Below are 16,422 nucleotides of genomic sequence, written 5' to 3' on the forward strand. Positions count from 1 at the left end.
AAACAAGGGAAATTTGCGTTTACGACTACCTATTCATTCCAAATTGCATGGTAAAATCATGTGATTGCTAAATGACGATATACATGAAAAAAAATTGTTAGATAGCTCTGGTTATTTATGTATACTGCAGAGCGCGTAAATGGCGTGCACAAATAGTTTATTCAAACCGTGAAAATGTCTTTGTGTGTTAGGTTAGACCATCGGTTTCAATCGAAACAACAGTTTTCTTAATGCTTGTAGTTTTTCAGTTGCAAAATAGATCAAAGACTGTTACTAACCACTTTGTTAGCTTCTTTTGTCGTGAGTTAACGTTTTCTGTCGTGTATTACACCTCTCTGCATAATAATACTAAAGAACTACACTCCTCCTTTCTAATCAGAAAGAAGAAAAGTTAACGAAAACTCGTTACACGCGTTTATAAGTTCCAACATGCATTCAACGTCAAGCTCTTCCAAGGCCGTTCGCAACTTTTTTTCTCCTGCGTCTTTATGATCAGCACCGAGTTATGTTCCTTTTCAAAAACGAATTTGGTCAAGCAATCGCATTTGGATGATAAACAGAACGAAAATCGTAAATAATCAATTATTTTTGCTTCGATAAAAAAATGCAATCGTCGGGGTACAGTAAGGGAAATAAAAAATCCTTTAACATAAAAAAGAGACATCACTGATCCTAACCATATCATGCTGGGAGCTGATAGTTTTAAACCACAAAAATGTTTTGGTTTGTGTTTTACAGCATATACACAACTGGTCATCTGTTTCCAGATAGCAGAGATCCCAAGTGAAACTTATCAACAAACGGTACTATTAAAATCGTTCTAAACACAATCAGGCATAAGTTACGGTTTCTTAGAGATTTCAAAATTCGAGACCTAACTCATTATGTTAACGATGATTATCGTCACACTCAGGTTCAAAATGATTTGGTGTTCAAAGTGCAGTGTTTATTGAAAAAAAGTTAATAATATCATCTTAACATGTAAGATTCACATTTTCGTTTCCCTTTCAGATTTTGAAGTTTCCTAACCAATTTAGTGTGGCAAAGTGCAATGAGTTCCTTTTTACAAACAATTTCTGTAAACCAGGCCTATGCAAACCAATGGCAAAGCCAGCTAATGATGGACTGGGACGAGATGGGAGAAATAAAATTCAACGATGCTGATCTAAGAATTTTGATGCTGGATGATAATTTCACCAAGGAGTGTATTAGGAGTATTGCAGTTTACAAATGCCCTCTTTATGATAATCAGTTAATTCAACTGTTAGATAACCATCAGTTTGTCGTTCTTCAAACAGACAACTGTTGGTATTCAATCGAGAAAAATAGCCATTTTATTCAAATGCAAAGGAGTAACCGTATCGAAAATGTGCAATGTTATATAAGAAAAGATCGTAGAAGAACACCTATAAAGGGAATAAGTTTTGATTCTTGCCAACAACTGAAAACCATGAGTGACTTAATCCATTTCCTTCTGGAAAACCAAGAACTTGGTAAAATATATGATCTGGTTTTTTCCAATTGCCAGGCTTTCGCAAAGAGAATATTCGACAAATTTGCTGCAACAAAAAAACATGAAATCATGCTTGGATGTAGTCCCACTTTAGAAGTGACCCCTCCCTGGTAAAGGTAGACTTTCATCGTTACCTATAATTGTTAAAAAAAAAAGCAGTGCTAAGTTTTTCCTAAAATTTATTCTTAAACGGCACAATGTTTGTTTGTTTACTCATAAAAATTACGATTTCCTCGACTGTAATTGGTTTAAAAAATCCTATTTCCACTAATTCACTTGTCAAGTTGTTATCGGACAGTTCCATGAGCCAATCACATTCAAATAGGTAGTTTAAATCAACGAATCATATTCAAACTTGTAGTTTAAATCAACTAATCACAACCGTGGTTTCAATCATCATAGAAACAGTGTGCAGACTCCTTAATTGGGGCTTTCTTCAAATTGGAGAATTTTTTATTTCCTCGGGAATTTAAATTTTTATTATTAATTGGTAATAAGACTTCGTGTCGTTTAAATTCTGTCTGTAATCAAACTCGCGCGTGATAAACAAATCGGACTCTCGCTGTGCGGTCGTCCGATTTCGTTATCACACGTATGATTACAGACTGAATTGGCCTCCACTCAGTCCTATTACCATTACTAACTACCGATACGAGATCCCTAAGAGTAAGATATTCAAGTTCCCAGCAACCTAACACCCTCATTATGTAAGTTGAATAAAGAACGTAAGTACCAAGACTGGGTTTGTTGTAGGAGCCTCTGGTTCATTCAGTGCACACGTTAAGTTGTATTATTGTATAAGGGAATTCAGTTATAAATATATTGATTGTGAACCCAATCTAAGTTTAGGGCGATTTTTGTTACTATGAGTAACTTAATAAACTGAAAGTTATCTTTTCTTTTCACACTGTGAAAATGAGTGACTCCGAAGTAGCCGAGAGTATCTCTGCGAGTGGCTTCCTGCCTCAAATTCAAGATCATAGGTCTGTAAGATGATGTAATTTCTGTCTGTTCTTAGGGACTCAGCATTAACAGTGGAAACAAGACTCCCCAGCATGCACTCGTTCCGACAAGCAGATATCTAGTTGAGCCACTATATCATATTTGAACTACTATATCATATAGATATCTGCTTGTCGTATAAATATTTTTTTGATTTCGAAGAGAAATATGGAAAAATATCGGACTGCCAGACGTTTAATTATTTTAAGTTTAGTCACTTCATCGCAGGAACGTCAGCGAAACTGACAGTTTGCGTTACAATTCTTATTTGCTGCTTTGCATCGACAAAAACCTCGACCACTCTTTCGAGCGCAAGTTCCTCTCCACGGGCAGGAAACTTCAAGTGACTCTAATTCGTATTTAACAAGGATGGCAAACTTCAATTAAAAAAATTGATGAATAAATGAAAACGTGGTGGATCAACATTTTCACCTTCTTCGAAATGCTCGCAAGGATTTTCGCGTTCCTCATTAGAAACAACCGATCCATAAGCGTTTACTGCCTCGGAATCTACTAAATCAATGGGTTCATCTGATTCCATACCAGATTAAAACGTATAGAATTGTTTCAAACAGAATTATTTTGATAACCTCCTCAAATTCATTGGAGAAAACGCAGAAGGTATCTCGAGACGTGACAAGCTAAAAATAACTGACCAATCAGAGGCGCTATTTAAACAAAAGCGCTAGTTCAAAACAAAAACAGACGACCGCGTTGCATCAAGGTTGGAAGTGGGCCTTTAAAGTTTAAAGGCGTTGAAAAATATGTTTGAAAAATATGTATGTGCGAAATGTAATTGAGGTGAGGGTATATTGCGTTGCACCTGTATCGAGGGTCAAGGAATCGTTGATGTAAATCACGACACACAGTTAAATTTTCTTCACTCGTATTGGTATTCGAATGCTTTTTGTTTTTGGAAATTCATGGCGTTATCGAATAGCGGTTCATTGCTTCAAATTGATTGTATCCCATGCGAGACGGCCTTCAGAGCAGGTACCTAGAAACGATGGATTGTAGGAAAGTCGATTTTCGATCTAGCGAGACAAAAATGCAGCTCAAGCCTTTGTCGGCAGTAGGTTAAATAGAATCAACAACATTAACCTACCTCAGAGATGCCCTTAAGAACTGAAGGGATACAGCGAGAACATTCGAAATATTTTTTGCATTATTATAACCTTTGTTTCATTCAATGCTCCTAATTATCAAAATCACACTGGAATCACGAACACACGATTCGTGCGAACTTGAATTGTCAGAGTATTATCACTGTTACTTACTCTTACTCTCAAGCAACTACGTCCCCACTGGTTCGCCCTGTGAGGAATATCTGCAGGAGTTTAATCTCTCTCAGACGAGGCATTATATCAAAGCAAACGACTGAAGTGTAAGAGGGCGTGAAAGCACATAAAAGTGAAGTTAAAACGATGATGAGTCGTGTCCCTGTAATAATGTCTGTGTCAGTTAGCACAATTTGCGCGAAAGCAAAAAGAAATGTAAGCTAAATCAAGAGCAACTAATGAAAATTATCTTGCCTTTCGGTTAGAAAGGAGTCTCCATTCAAATGATCTATCACCTCACGGAGGAAACAATGTGTGGACGATGGCAGCTGTGTTTCGGGAGGCGAGTCTCAGACCCAGTGTGGGTATCACAACGAGGATAGCTACAAATACCGTTAATATTCGGCTCACACTTGCAAATATAAACAAGAAATTAGTTTGTCGAAGAAATATAGAAAACATCAAGTCCGAACTTTCCAACAAAAACTGTTCAAATCTTCTACATACTAGTAAATAACCAAAGGGACAGCCATGAAATCACCGTAACGGACGGAAGAGGAAAGGGGCTGGAAGACAAGTAGGCGATGATACTCCTGTTTTGGGAATGCACATTTCCCTTACAGAAAGAAAGGAAAAAAGTTGGTTTGCTCTGAAAGGGAAAAGACATATATCAAACACTTAGACTATTTTTTCTCAAAAATGTTAACAAGACACTTACATAATGGCTGCTCATCAAGATCATGTACTTTTTAACATAAACACAATCCAAGTAGAACACCTTTTAGTTGAAAGAGAGACAAAGGAAACCACTTAATCGAATGATTAAGACAAACAATGAGGTAGCTCCAAGCAGCCTTTGATTATCAAAATTGGTCGTACTTTTATCTTGGCTGAGTCATGGCGTACTTCAAATACACGCTCTTTTATGTAAAAACATTGACATGGGTCAAAGCAAACATTCACATGGGTCAAAGCGCCAAACCAGAATTTTGATTTGAATACAATTATAGTCTGATTAGCCAATGAGGTTTGAGGTCAACTCTTGGTTACCTGCTGCATTAGGGCATTGCGTATTCACTATCTTCAGTTTGAATCTGTTGACTTTGCATTAGCCATACGTACTGAAAAAAAAGTTTTCATAGAGAGCTTAGCCACAAAAAGGTGAGTTTTAACTTCAAGATATCAAATTTTCTATAATTTTCCTCCGACTGATGATCTAAACTGTGTTTGAAGAAAAGAACGTGTTATGTCATGTTTGCGTGCAGTTGTCAGTTTCAAGTGCTAATTCAAAAAGCTCGCGCGAGTTTTGCTGTTGAAACAATCGTCCTTATAGATAAATGGGGAGAATATGTTAGCCGGCAACTGGTCAGTACATAGACAGAACTGAATACAGTTGAGCAATAACATGCAACTCATACAGCGAAAATGATACTGAAAAAATTTCTACCTATCAAACAAATATTTCTTCGTTGATTCATTTGACCCCCTAATGCATCACTTTAACTTCACGGTTTATATGAGTGCGAGCACTGCGCCAAGCGTAGAGTGTGAAAGCAAAAGTGGATTTAAAGGTCGGTCATATAGTTTAGGACACTTGATTTCCAAGCGCTGTAAATATCCCTTTTGTGCTAACGTCTCGAATGCGGTTTGCCCGCCAAAACTTCTTTCCGTTTGAATTACCAAAATTAATCGGTTACATTAACATCCACTTACATCCAGGTTTCCGCAGAGGACAACGTGGCAATACGAAGATCTTAATAAAGAACTCCTCCTTGGAAAGTCTAAAAAAGGAAGTCGACGTTTATTTTCCCTGAAAATAATTAAATATATCTCTACGTTGACTCATCACTGTTTTGTACGTGTACATGTAGTTGCGTGATTTAGAATTTCGAATTGACAAAGAGTTTCCAAACTTTACTCTTGTTCATCATAAGTTCCTAGATATGATAATAAGCCAACGACAACAAGCCAATGAGAACCCTAAGCAAACACATAATCAGCATCGAGCGCGGGAAAACGGGAGTGATGAAGTCGCGATCGGCTTTAATTGTCATCTAATTGGTTGAGAGGGTGGCGAATACTTTCTAAGCCAATTGGAGAGCGTGAGAATCCCCCTCTCTCATACTTTGGCGACTAAAACAAAGAAGTGTTAGTTTAAAACTGTGAAATAACCCTAAAAGATGCTCAAGAATCGTTGCCTGGCAGATTTGAACAACTCGTCTGTTCTGTATCGGAACCGAATATCTGCTTATTAGAACTATTGCATGCTGGGGTCTTGTTCGGCCCCTGTTATTGCTGACCTCTGCGTAGAGAGTCCCGAAAACAGACAAAAATTACATCATTTCACAGGCCTATAATCTGGATAAAACACGCGCGAAAGCGTTAATAGCTTTAAACAGGATCTGAACAAGCAACAGCCTTCTGTCAACTTCACCATAGAACCAAACTTGCCATCCCTTGCAACGCCATTTCAGAAGAACTGTATGTTTTTCCGTGAGGAGAGCGACTCAAAAGTAGAAAAAACTTTTCTCCTGGTTTTTCAACCTATATATGGCTGGTTTTTCAGCTGTTATCGATTGCTAAGGTGAGAGCGTGAGCTGTGTGTGGCGTTGTGTTACATCGAATGTGAGCGTGACTTACTTCACAGTGTCATATATGAATCAAGATTGAATGTCCGCACATTTTTTAAGTCAACATTCAGAGAAGTCTTGAAGAATAAATAGATAACTTCCAAATTTGACTACTATCCAGAATAAATAAAACCTTGCAAAAGTTCCCGATCATGTTCTTAAACCCTTTACACCCTAACATCAGTATTGATTTTCTCCATACTGTTCTCCGAATATTTTAAATACTGAATATTTTTCTATTGTTATACACACCCTTCCCTTATATGGGTTAGTTGCCTGATAGTGGGATCACTTCCATCTACTAAAGCACGATTGTTATTCGAGCAGACGAGTCAAGGCACAGAAATGGCTTTTAACGCTTTCCATTTACTCATGATCATGGTGCACATGGTTGTCGTATTTCAGTCAGCAAGTAAGTAGAAGGATAGCCATGGCCAGGTGGCCTGCATTTCAAATGAATTCAAACTTATCTGAGCATTTCTTTCTAACACTTTCAATATGCATGAAACCGAGTGCCGTTTTCACTAGCAATTTGCTTCTGGTATCTGCCCTGCTTTGTTTGATGATTCGTTCTCATACAGGTTGCATATTTCGATCTCAAACAGATTCTCTGAGTTGTTATACATGCACAAGTAAAACGTCATGGGCAGATTGCAACTCAAAGATGACTAAATTAGAATGTCCATCGGGTTCACCCAACTGTGTCACGGGAACGTTGACCTGTACAAATCTCGATGACGAGGAAACCGTCTTTTACAAGAGATGTGGCGCCTCGGGAGACGATTGTGGCCCGAGAAGGGCCGATTATCCAACCTGTTCATCTTCGTCATCCATAAGTTGGTCGTACTCTTACTCCAGCAGCTGCTGTTCAGGAAACAATTGCAACTCAGGGTCATTCCACAGAATCAACAAAGCGAATCTGGGAATGTGTATGGTATTAATTATTTTGGCTCTTCGTCTGATACTTGCCGAGCGTTTCTAAAACAGCATTTCTGTTGCTGTATGATCCACTTAAAGAGCAAGAAAATTTTTAATTACCTTGATTCAACTTAATATGACGTAGTTGGTAAACACTCAACAATATGTATGAATATACTGGCAGAAAGAATTGTTCGAGAAGGAAAGGTGAATGCTACTTTTACTATGTGCCAACTGTAAATTTCAGTATTCTGTATGATTCCATACCATTAGTTCTTTAGACAATAAATAAAAGTGGACATGCACAATTTCACTTGGACCGTGATTTCACCTTTATCAACATCTAATGGGGTCACCTGAGGTTAGATTACCAGAAACACTCCAACAATCATCCTCCTTTACACTAATCCTTTGATCCACTTAGAGTGACTAGCATCTAATTTCTACTTACATTGTCATCCCTGAACCACATATTAAGGTCACGAGAGTACAGGAAATGATCACCAACAGAAAAAGCTCTTCATTTTCTTAAGAAATGTATGGAGAACAGTATGGAGATTATGCATACTAAATGACTGTGATTATATAAATAACATATAGTTGAACTACGGATTACTAAATGAAGATGAGAGTGATCTTCACAGTAATGAACACTACTGCTCAAGCGGTGTTAATTGCTACGGAGATCACTCTCATCCTCATTAAGGATGTAAAGGGTTAAACCCCACGTTTAGAACACCAAGTTTTCAATAAGTCGTTTTCTCTCCACCTCCCCCTCTCCCTTGAGCAAAACTCCAACATAATGCTTGAATTGAAGTTTCAAATAGCGTAGGTTTTCAGCTAGGCTTTTGACGATTTGTGCCAACATAATTTTTGGCATAATTTATAGAAAAATGAACATAATTTAGCAAACTGAGTACAATTTAGCCAACCGAGAGAATACTTTTAAGCTGTTCTCAAAATAGAGCTCTGCTAACATAATCTGGCTTTTATGACTTTAACAAAATGCAATATTTCGTCTTGAATAGACTTCATTTGACTTGTTCTGTTTATAAAACTGTTGTCACTTTCGGCTCTGGGCTGCCCTCTTGTCGGTGTGATATCGTTTAGTTTTAAGCACCGCAGGATACTGACTTGAGTTCTACGATCTATTAAAAATGGCAACGATTGGTCAGAATCAATATTTGGGCCAAGTCACTGAAGGGGACAAACTTTCCCAAATGCTCAAGGAGTGCCGGTGGTTTAACTGTTGATTCCACATGGTTTGAGTGCAGACTTGTTGATGGCTGCCATGAGAGACGATGCCAGCGTAAGCAAAGCCGCATGAAATCGCATTCAGTCCATATTTCCCAGGACCTTCAATGTTGTTTGCTTTTCTCACATTCTAAACAGTGTCAGCAATGACATTGTTATTCCTTACTTCTTATCTGAGTGAGTTGGGCAAAATGTGGATCTGATTATTTTCGCACTGCTACAAAGCGAGCCTTTTGTGACGAGTACTAATTGGAGGTGGACCGAAGAGTTTCACAAAAACTCGTTGATGTTCGAAGTGGAAAGTGTACAGACAGCACCTGGAACAAATCGAAGATGTACGTGGATTCGTCTATGGTATCCTGACAGAGAAAATGTTGCTCACCAGATTTCACGTCAATCGGTCGATTTCCTATCCGATTCAAATCAAGTTGTGAGCCTTAAGCCTTAACTAGCTTCACTAGCTGCAATCTTTGATGTGGGGAGCCATTCGTCAAGGCAATTTATGTTTTAGAGGAAAACAGCTCACTAGTTTTCTCATTGCTTGGGAGATTTCAAGCGGTTTCTGATGCTTGCCAGGCCCGGCTTTCTCACATGTCTAGGCGGCAGGTGTCGCAATAGCGATTGTGGATCCTACAAAAAATATTGAAGAGATGAAACAGTTCTTTAAGTCTTTTACTACTGAGGGAATATAATGTATAATTATCATGCTTTTGCACTTCATTTCGTGAGATGGTTGATTATTCATAGGACCAGGGAGTAAGATTTCAGGGGGAGGTAGAGGTTTCGTTCGATTCTCGTATTTCATGTACGTGACATGCTGTCTCCCCTTATTTTGGACATTTATGCCTTGTTATTGATGGTGTTAGATTGTTTGCGAGTGGCTGTAGATGTTTTTGAGGTTGTTGTAGGTGGTTGTTGAAATTTTTGAGGTGGTTGTAGATGGTTTTAGGTGGTTGTAGGTCGTTTCATGTTTTGGAACTTACGTGTGTTTAAATCGATAATGATAATAATAATGATAAGGAATTTATATAGCGCTAAAACTATAAACAACATTCAGAAGCACTTTACATAAGTTAAAGTTCTATACTAATTAAAATTAAAATATTCAAAGGCAATAAACATTAGAACTATTGAAACTAAGAACTTTCCTAAATAGAAATGTTTTAAGTTGCTTTTTAAAAATGGCGAGGCTACTACTTGTTCCTATAGTTAATGGCAGCGAGTTCCATAAAACAAATGCAGGTGTGATATGATCAAATTTCGGAATCTGAAAAATCATTCTAGCGGCAGCATTCTGAACTTTCTGTAAGCGATCGAGTTGATGTTTAGGTAGACCGAAGAGAAGTGCGTTACAGTAATCAAGGTGTGAGGATATAAAGGCGTGGACTAGTGTCTTAGTCGATTGAACAGTAAGGAATTTTCTGATCTGTCTTATGTTGTATAATCCGCGAAAAGCCTTGCTACAAAACTTGCCTATATGAACGTTCATTCGCATGTGGGCATCGAACCAGGACCAAAGGTTCCGGACGCTTTCTAAAGGTTTAATGAGGGTCTCATCAATAGTAACAGATTCAATTGATATCTTTTCAAGTTGTTGGCGGGTGCCAATAATTAGAAACTCAGTATTTGCGTCGTTGATCATTAAACGATTAGCAATAAACCAAGAACGAACACCAGCAATGCACATCTCAGTCGAAGATACAGCGTTAATTTCGGAATGGATAGAGCAAGGTCGGAAGGAGAGGTAAACCTGGGTGTCGTCAGCATAACCATGAACGGAAGGGAGATGCTGAGAAATAATGTTGAAGAGGCGGGAAACGTAGAGAGGGGGTCTCCACAGTTCAGTTCCTTCTCCAAGGGACCAGGATTTAGCTCAACATCCATGTGGACAGTTAAATCTTTTGGTCAAACTAAACAGGTCGGACCATGTTTGTACTAAACTGAAATAGGCCGCCTCGGAAACTTTAGTTCTTAGATATTCTTGATAAAAGATGTCTTTGCGTTGAACTTGGTCAATATTGGGTAGCAAAGGCCTTTAGGTTGCCATACCATATAAAATTGTAAGATATAAAACAAGTTCAAAAGCGAAATAAAGCGGCAAGTATGAATATAAACGGCTGCCATCTTGATCGGCGCTTACAAAATAGCTAACGAGTGAGTGCTGCGCGCGAACGAGTGAGATGTCGAGTTGAACACGAGAAGAGAAATTTCATGGCAATAATCATTTTGCCTAGTCAATTTGAGGTTAATTTGATCACATTGTGATCAGAAAAGCCATGCTTGTTTGATGTAACGTTGAGCAACTACAGTAATCGTCTCAAGAAGGACGCTGCGTTTCAAGAAGTTGCAGTGAAATTAAATATGTCAGGTACATAAATCACAAAACTGACCAAAACTACCTTCGTAAGCTCAGCTTGGTGCTGAATTAGCATGCTGGTCATGACTTTTACGTTGTGGCTCTTAAAAGAGCCGTTAAAAATAAGAAAAAAATGCAAATGCAGTTAAATTGTGTAGTGTGTTAAAACCAAATGTTTGATTTAACCGTAAGTTTACGTATTGGACATCCCACAATGCCATGCGTGCTCGGTTGCATGCAAAGAAGCATGATGAATGTATGTTCGGTTTTGTTGTAATCCTATAACATCATGATTGTAAAGCATTAGAATATAGAATTTAACAAATAGGCCTGATATTGTATGGTCACCATTAAGTCGCCCCCTAAAGCATTTAAATTTAGTACCATGGCTGGGGCGGATACAGGGGTGGTTCAGTCGAACTCCTTAAACTGAGAGAAAAAACATCCTAATCCGTGCGGTTTCTTAGGGAAAAACATAAGTGAACGAAACAAAATACCGGTCTAAAATTCATTATAATAAACGCTTCCTTTTTTATTTTTCTACTTGGTAAAATAACAATGTCGTTAAATCGGGAAATCAAACTAATGAAGTTATAGTGGAAAGGTAATTCTCACTATTTTGCAATTTCTAATCAACTCGCAAAGCAACAATATCCGCAGAGCTAAAGCTTTGTCAACCAGAGGAATTTGTTATAATTCAAGTTCGTGGAGAAAGGGTTTTGAGTGAAATAGGCTGGAAAGAAAGAGACAGCGACTCATACATGTCCGTTGTGTGTACCTACTATTGTAGAGGTGTCATTTGAAAGACTTTTTGGTGTGGCTGTTGTTCTTTGTTAATCTTTGTAGTCGAAAAAGCTACTCTGGGTACTGAACTTTAATTTTTATGTACACAAGACACCCTCTGAGGTGGAAGAGTAGAAGACCATAGAATGATATCTGGTAATTGACTCTTTTTTTGCCAGGATACATAGGGTTGGATGATTGTATTGTATTTCTTTTAGCTTTCAAACTTTCAACTTTGTATTAATTGTAACTGTTCACCACACTTATTTCTCTGTACCTTAAGCCCTCAAAAGTTGAAGTAGGTGAGTCAATGACCTGAATTTACTTCCTTTGTTTGGAATTGTGTCATTATGGTATATAATTTTGCTTTACAAGTGACCAAATTGTAACATTTCATATTATTATTTAGATTGTATTACACTCTTTCTTACACTCTTTAAACACTCTTTCTCTTGAAAGCTTTCAATAGTGCATGGTGCTTCTTACCAACGCTCATACCCAAACCAAACATTGATATATGTAATTGGTCGAGGGAAGTCAAGAGAATCTACCGACTCACGTGCAAGTAAATTGTTTCTGCTTGTCAAACCCTTTGTCTCACGACTTTGGGGCTTTGCATACATTGACACCATGCAATTGAATTTCCCCATTACAAGCTCTCGGCTTCCTGCTTAAAACCTGTTGAGCTTGTCTTTGCGCATGTGCGTTCCATAAGGCGTCAACCGGAATTTTTTATTGGTCTTTCGTCTTTGGTTCCTTGCGGACACAACAAATGTAATTAATCGAATTGTTTCTTCACCACAATCGTTTTTGTAAGTGATGGAGCGCAAAGAGCGCACGGAAGAGCGAACGCACAGCGAGGGGGAAAAGTCAAGTCTTCCAGGGCTCTTATTTCACACGCGTTATGCAAGATGACTTTACAGAGAACTGAAAAAGACTGCTAACAAACTAAACATATTTAGATGAACCTCTCAGCCATGCTCGAATTATTTCCCCTTTGTTTGGCAGATTGTAAGCATAAACTCTTTTGGTGCGACACGCGCGAGCTGGAGCAGAAAACAAGGTTACGAAAGTGTTTCTTCAACTTAGATCTTATTCTCAATGTAACCCGGAATTTTAAAAGAGCAAAGTCACTGTTTATGTATTTAAAACCAACTTTCATTGATTTAGCACAGACGTTTCTAGCTGTTCATTTGCAGTTCGTTTCTACATCTCCTCTATCCATGTTCCATCTTGATTCATTCACTGGTTCCTGAGTGTTTTTTATTCATTTGTAATCCGTGTCAATTTTCTCCATCCTTAGTCGTCCTTATCCCCTCTGGTTGCTTGTCACCTCTTTTAATGTTTTTCTATCTTACCGAACTTATATTTCATAGTCATTTGTAGTCTTCTCCAGTCTTGGTCATTCATCTTCTTTCGTGGTTTATCGTTATTTGTGTTTTATTAAACTACTATTCTAAAGTCATTTACAATTGTCAATCTTCTTCATCCATAGTCATCCTTGTTGCTTCTGGATTTCATTATCGTCCAGCCCTTTGGTGTTTGCGTGTTTTACTAAAACGACATTTAGTAGATTCACTAGAATAAAGGAAAGTTTTTCGAGGCACAAAATCTGGGACTACATGTCACGATACAATTTCTTGAGTTGCAAGAATTTTGATACTCTAAAAGTGTGATCTTGTAAACTTAGCCTACATTTCTTAGAAGGGGCTGTGTTATATATCTACATTTAAGTAAGTTACCTCCGCCGTTCTTGTAACAATGATACGGAAAACGTCAAATATTCCTCAGGCTGACAGCGTAACCTATACATGACGCTATGAAATCTTTTTTCGAGGTCCATTTTCTACGCTCTTCATGATCATGGCTCGCATCGGAGCTTTCGCCCACCGTTGTAAAAACAGGTGTGGACCTATACGTCATTTGTTCATTTTCTTACGTTATTTTTTAAATCAGCTTCCCAATTCAAGCTCACATCTCCAAATGAATCTGCTTCCTTGCTGACAGAAGCCAAAGCGAGGAGTGATTATAATGTCATAGAAGGTAATTAAACAATCCTGTGCTGACATCATCGATCAGCTGATTGTTATGGCGGGAAATTGAGTATAATTGAATAATAACCCAAACTCTCTCCTAATTAAGAAGCTCTGCGATCAATCTGCTTCTTTATTTCATTAACGAGCTCAAAACGATTTCCCTTAATTTCTTAATCTGCTTCCTCACACGACACTTTCGACATGGATAACGTAGCAATTTACAGGACACGTCATAAATGAACCTAGTATTGGCCTGTTTCTGTGGCTCACTAGTAGATCACAAAAACCACGATTAAAATGGCATCATAGACACAAAAATTCACATAATACGACCGTTCAACTGCAAACTCCAATTGGCTCACGTAATAATCGTATCCGCTACTTGGTAAAGTTTATAAGCTCAAGCCAGTGTATGTGCGCGCGCTTTGGCATATCGTTTCACTGCGCCTGCCACACCAGTTCAGTCGTCTTCTTTACGGTCCCTATCGGCACGTCTCTGCTACGCTCTAAGAGTCTTAATAAGCATGGAGTGACAAACAGAAAAAAACTAAAATCCGAATAAACTAAGCCAGTCAAGTAACTCAATTATTCTTAGTAATTTGAAAGTTACCTGCCAGGCACAACCTCATGACTTATCAAGTGTGGGAGCTTTTATAGTTTGCCAGGCGATTGTTGATATGCACATGTTTGTGACAACTTTTTTTCCATTTGCTCGATTTTACTAAAACTGATGATATTAAAAAACTAGATCCAAAATAACCCCATCTTCTCAATGTACAGCAGTGAACAACTGAGAACAGGATCAAGTCTAGACAGCTTCTTTAATTTTGACGGGACCAAAAAAAATCTCTAACCAGTGGTATGATTCGAGAAGGATGCCTGTGTGCGCATTGCATGCACATTCCCTAGCCTCAATTTGAATAACAACAGTTTGAGCAAAGTAGTCGATACACACGAGATTATTTCAGCTTGGTTGTTACTGCGGTATGAGCATTAGCATATTTTTCTTAGTAGTTTTTTTTCTTTGTTTTCGTTGTATGCACGAGCTACCAAGCGTTAGGTCACAAGGGACTCTTATACAGTTAAACATCCTCATTATGCGCATTTTCACCTTGCCACGTTTAGTTTTAGTGTAGTTAGCGTCCATGTTCAAGTTGTGTCGTTTCTTATCTACTAAAAACACCGATAAGGTTTGTATATTTTGCTTCTAGATTTTGTACCTTTGGCATTTGCATTCTATTGTATCTGCAACATTTGTTCTTTTTTCTTAACTGTAGAACCTACTCTTGAGTAAACGACCTTTTCTTTTTGATCCTGACTAAGATTGAGTGTATCGTCGGTGAATTGTTCAAGAATCGAGTGAAATTTGTGTCCGCGAATTCGTTTGTGTGCGGATCTTCTCCAAGCTTGGGTACTTTTCTGAACAGGTTCCCATTGCACATAATAGGGAGAGAGAACAGTGTGTTTCCTTATTTCACATCTTTTCTCATGAATTTATCAAAGGAAGGCCAGAGAGCAAAGGAGGGAAAAGTACTTACTTGTACGCACACACTGCTGCTGAGGAAAACTTCCGAGAAAGGAACAGAAAAATGAAAATTATCAACAGTTGCTGCAAATTCAAGGTCAGATGAGTTTACCATTGGTGTGATACTTTCCACAAAAAACGATCGACTAGAACGGCTTTGGAATAACTCACAAAATCTCAAAGATCATACTCCCACGGGATAAGGCACAAAAATTAACTATTTTCGATTTTTGGCATGTAGCATTTCAACATTCAGTCACCGCATGAACGCTCCGCAAGATTTTTTCAATCAGAGCCTACGGAAAGGTCTGTTTTCGTAATTGAATGGGAGTAATCGTCAATCTTTTGACTGTCAGACATTTTAAATAATAATCTACACAGGTTTCTCTTCGCTGTTCACTTTTAAATGGCAGGGAAATTGACTACGAGTAAATTCAAATAAGTGTTAAAAAATTTTAAAAGTTTTGATAATTAAAATGTTTGTTCCCTTTAATGTGCGCGCCTGAAAATCTTTAGAATCTACTACACAATTTATGAACTGAGATCAACGCTATGACTAGAAGTAAAGAGCGAAGTAGCGAGCAAGTTAAGAGAAAGACATTGCAAAACTGGTTAAAAAGGAACTCAAAATGACAGGACCTTTTGATGTGTTATTTTTTAAGGATAACAGTGAATAAGGCTTTCTTCCCTCGCAAGCCGTTATGTTGGTGTGCTGTCAACTTGTCTATTAAGCGCCCAAGAGGAAAAACATAACCTTCAGGAAATTGTCTTCGACGAGAGGTAAGATTTATCAAAACTTGCATGAAACGCATCAGTCTAAACAGCACGAGGCCAAAACAACTTGAGATTGTTGGTTATTACAACAACACGCTCTACTTCTTGTTGATTAAGTAGTGGTAACAGTAATTCATCTCGTCCAATTCGGTCTGAAATCATCCGAGTACAAAATCGGACTTACGGTGGATGGGGAACGGTAGCAATTTGACGCCCGAAGAACCCAGTCCGCATGCGGTTTCCTGGAAAAAATAGATCAAGGATTACCGGATCAAGGATCAGTTCAAAATGAATCAAGTAAATTAATAGGCATGATTAATTGCTCATCTGCGTGACTCAGTCAAGATCTCCTGT

The 16,422-nt window shown here is 38.1% G+C and overlaps 2 protein-coding genes across 2 annotated transcripts in view; both read left to right on the forward strand.

The window, feature by feature from the left end:
- The window catches only part of LOC149038949 (uncharacterized), a 5,122-nt gene extending 2,707 nt beyond the window's left edge, over positions 1 to 2,415 (forward strand). Inside the window, exons 2-3 of the mRNA XM_089185725.1 lie at positions 739 to 803; positions 1,012 to 2,415. Of these exons, the coding sequence (XP_089041851.1) occupies positions 739 to 803; positions 1,012 to 1,164 (218 nt within the window). The 3' untranslated portion in view covers positions 1,165 to 2,415. The remainder of the gene's footprint in view (positions 1 to 738; positions 804 to 1,011) is intronic.
- A 4,249-nt stretch (positions 2,416 to 6,664) lies between these two features.
- LOC113671160 (uncharacterized) lies at positions 6,665 to 7,648 on the forward strand. Its single transcript, XM_027187372.2, has 2 exons — positions 6,665 to 6,834; positions 7,028 to 7,648. Exons 1-2 carry the CDS (start codon positions 6,768 to 6,770, stop codon positions 7,402 to 7,404), a joined length of 444 nt encoding a protein of 147 aa, XP_027043173.2. The 5' UTR covers positions 6,665 to 6,767; the 3' UTR covers positions 7,405 to 7,648.
- The last annotated feature ends 8,774 nt before the right edge of the window (positions 7,649 to 16,422 follow it).

This window comes from Pocillopora damicornis, chromosome 10 (assembly GCF_964200805.1).
Source record: "Pocillopora damicornis chromosome 10, jaPocDami1.2, whole genome shotgun sequence".
Lineage (NCBI taxonomy): Eukaryota > Metazoa > Cnidaria > Anthozoa > Scleractinia > Pocilloporidae > Pocillopora > Pocillopora damicornis.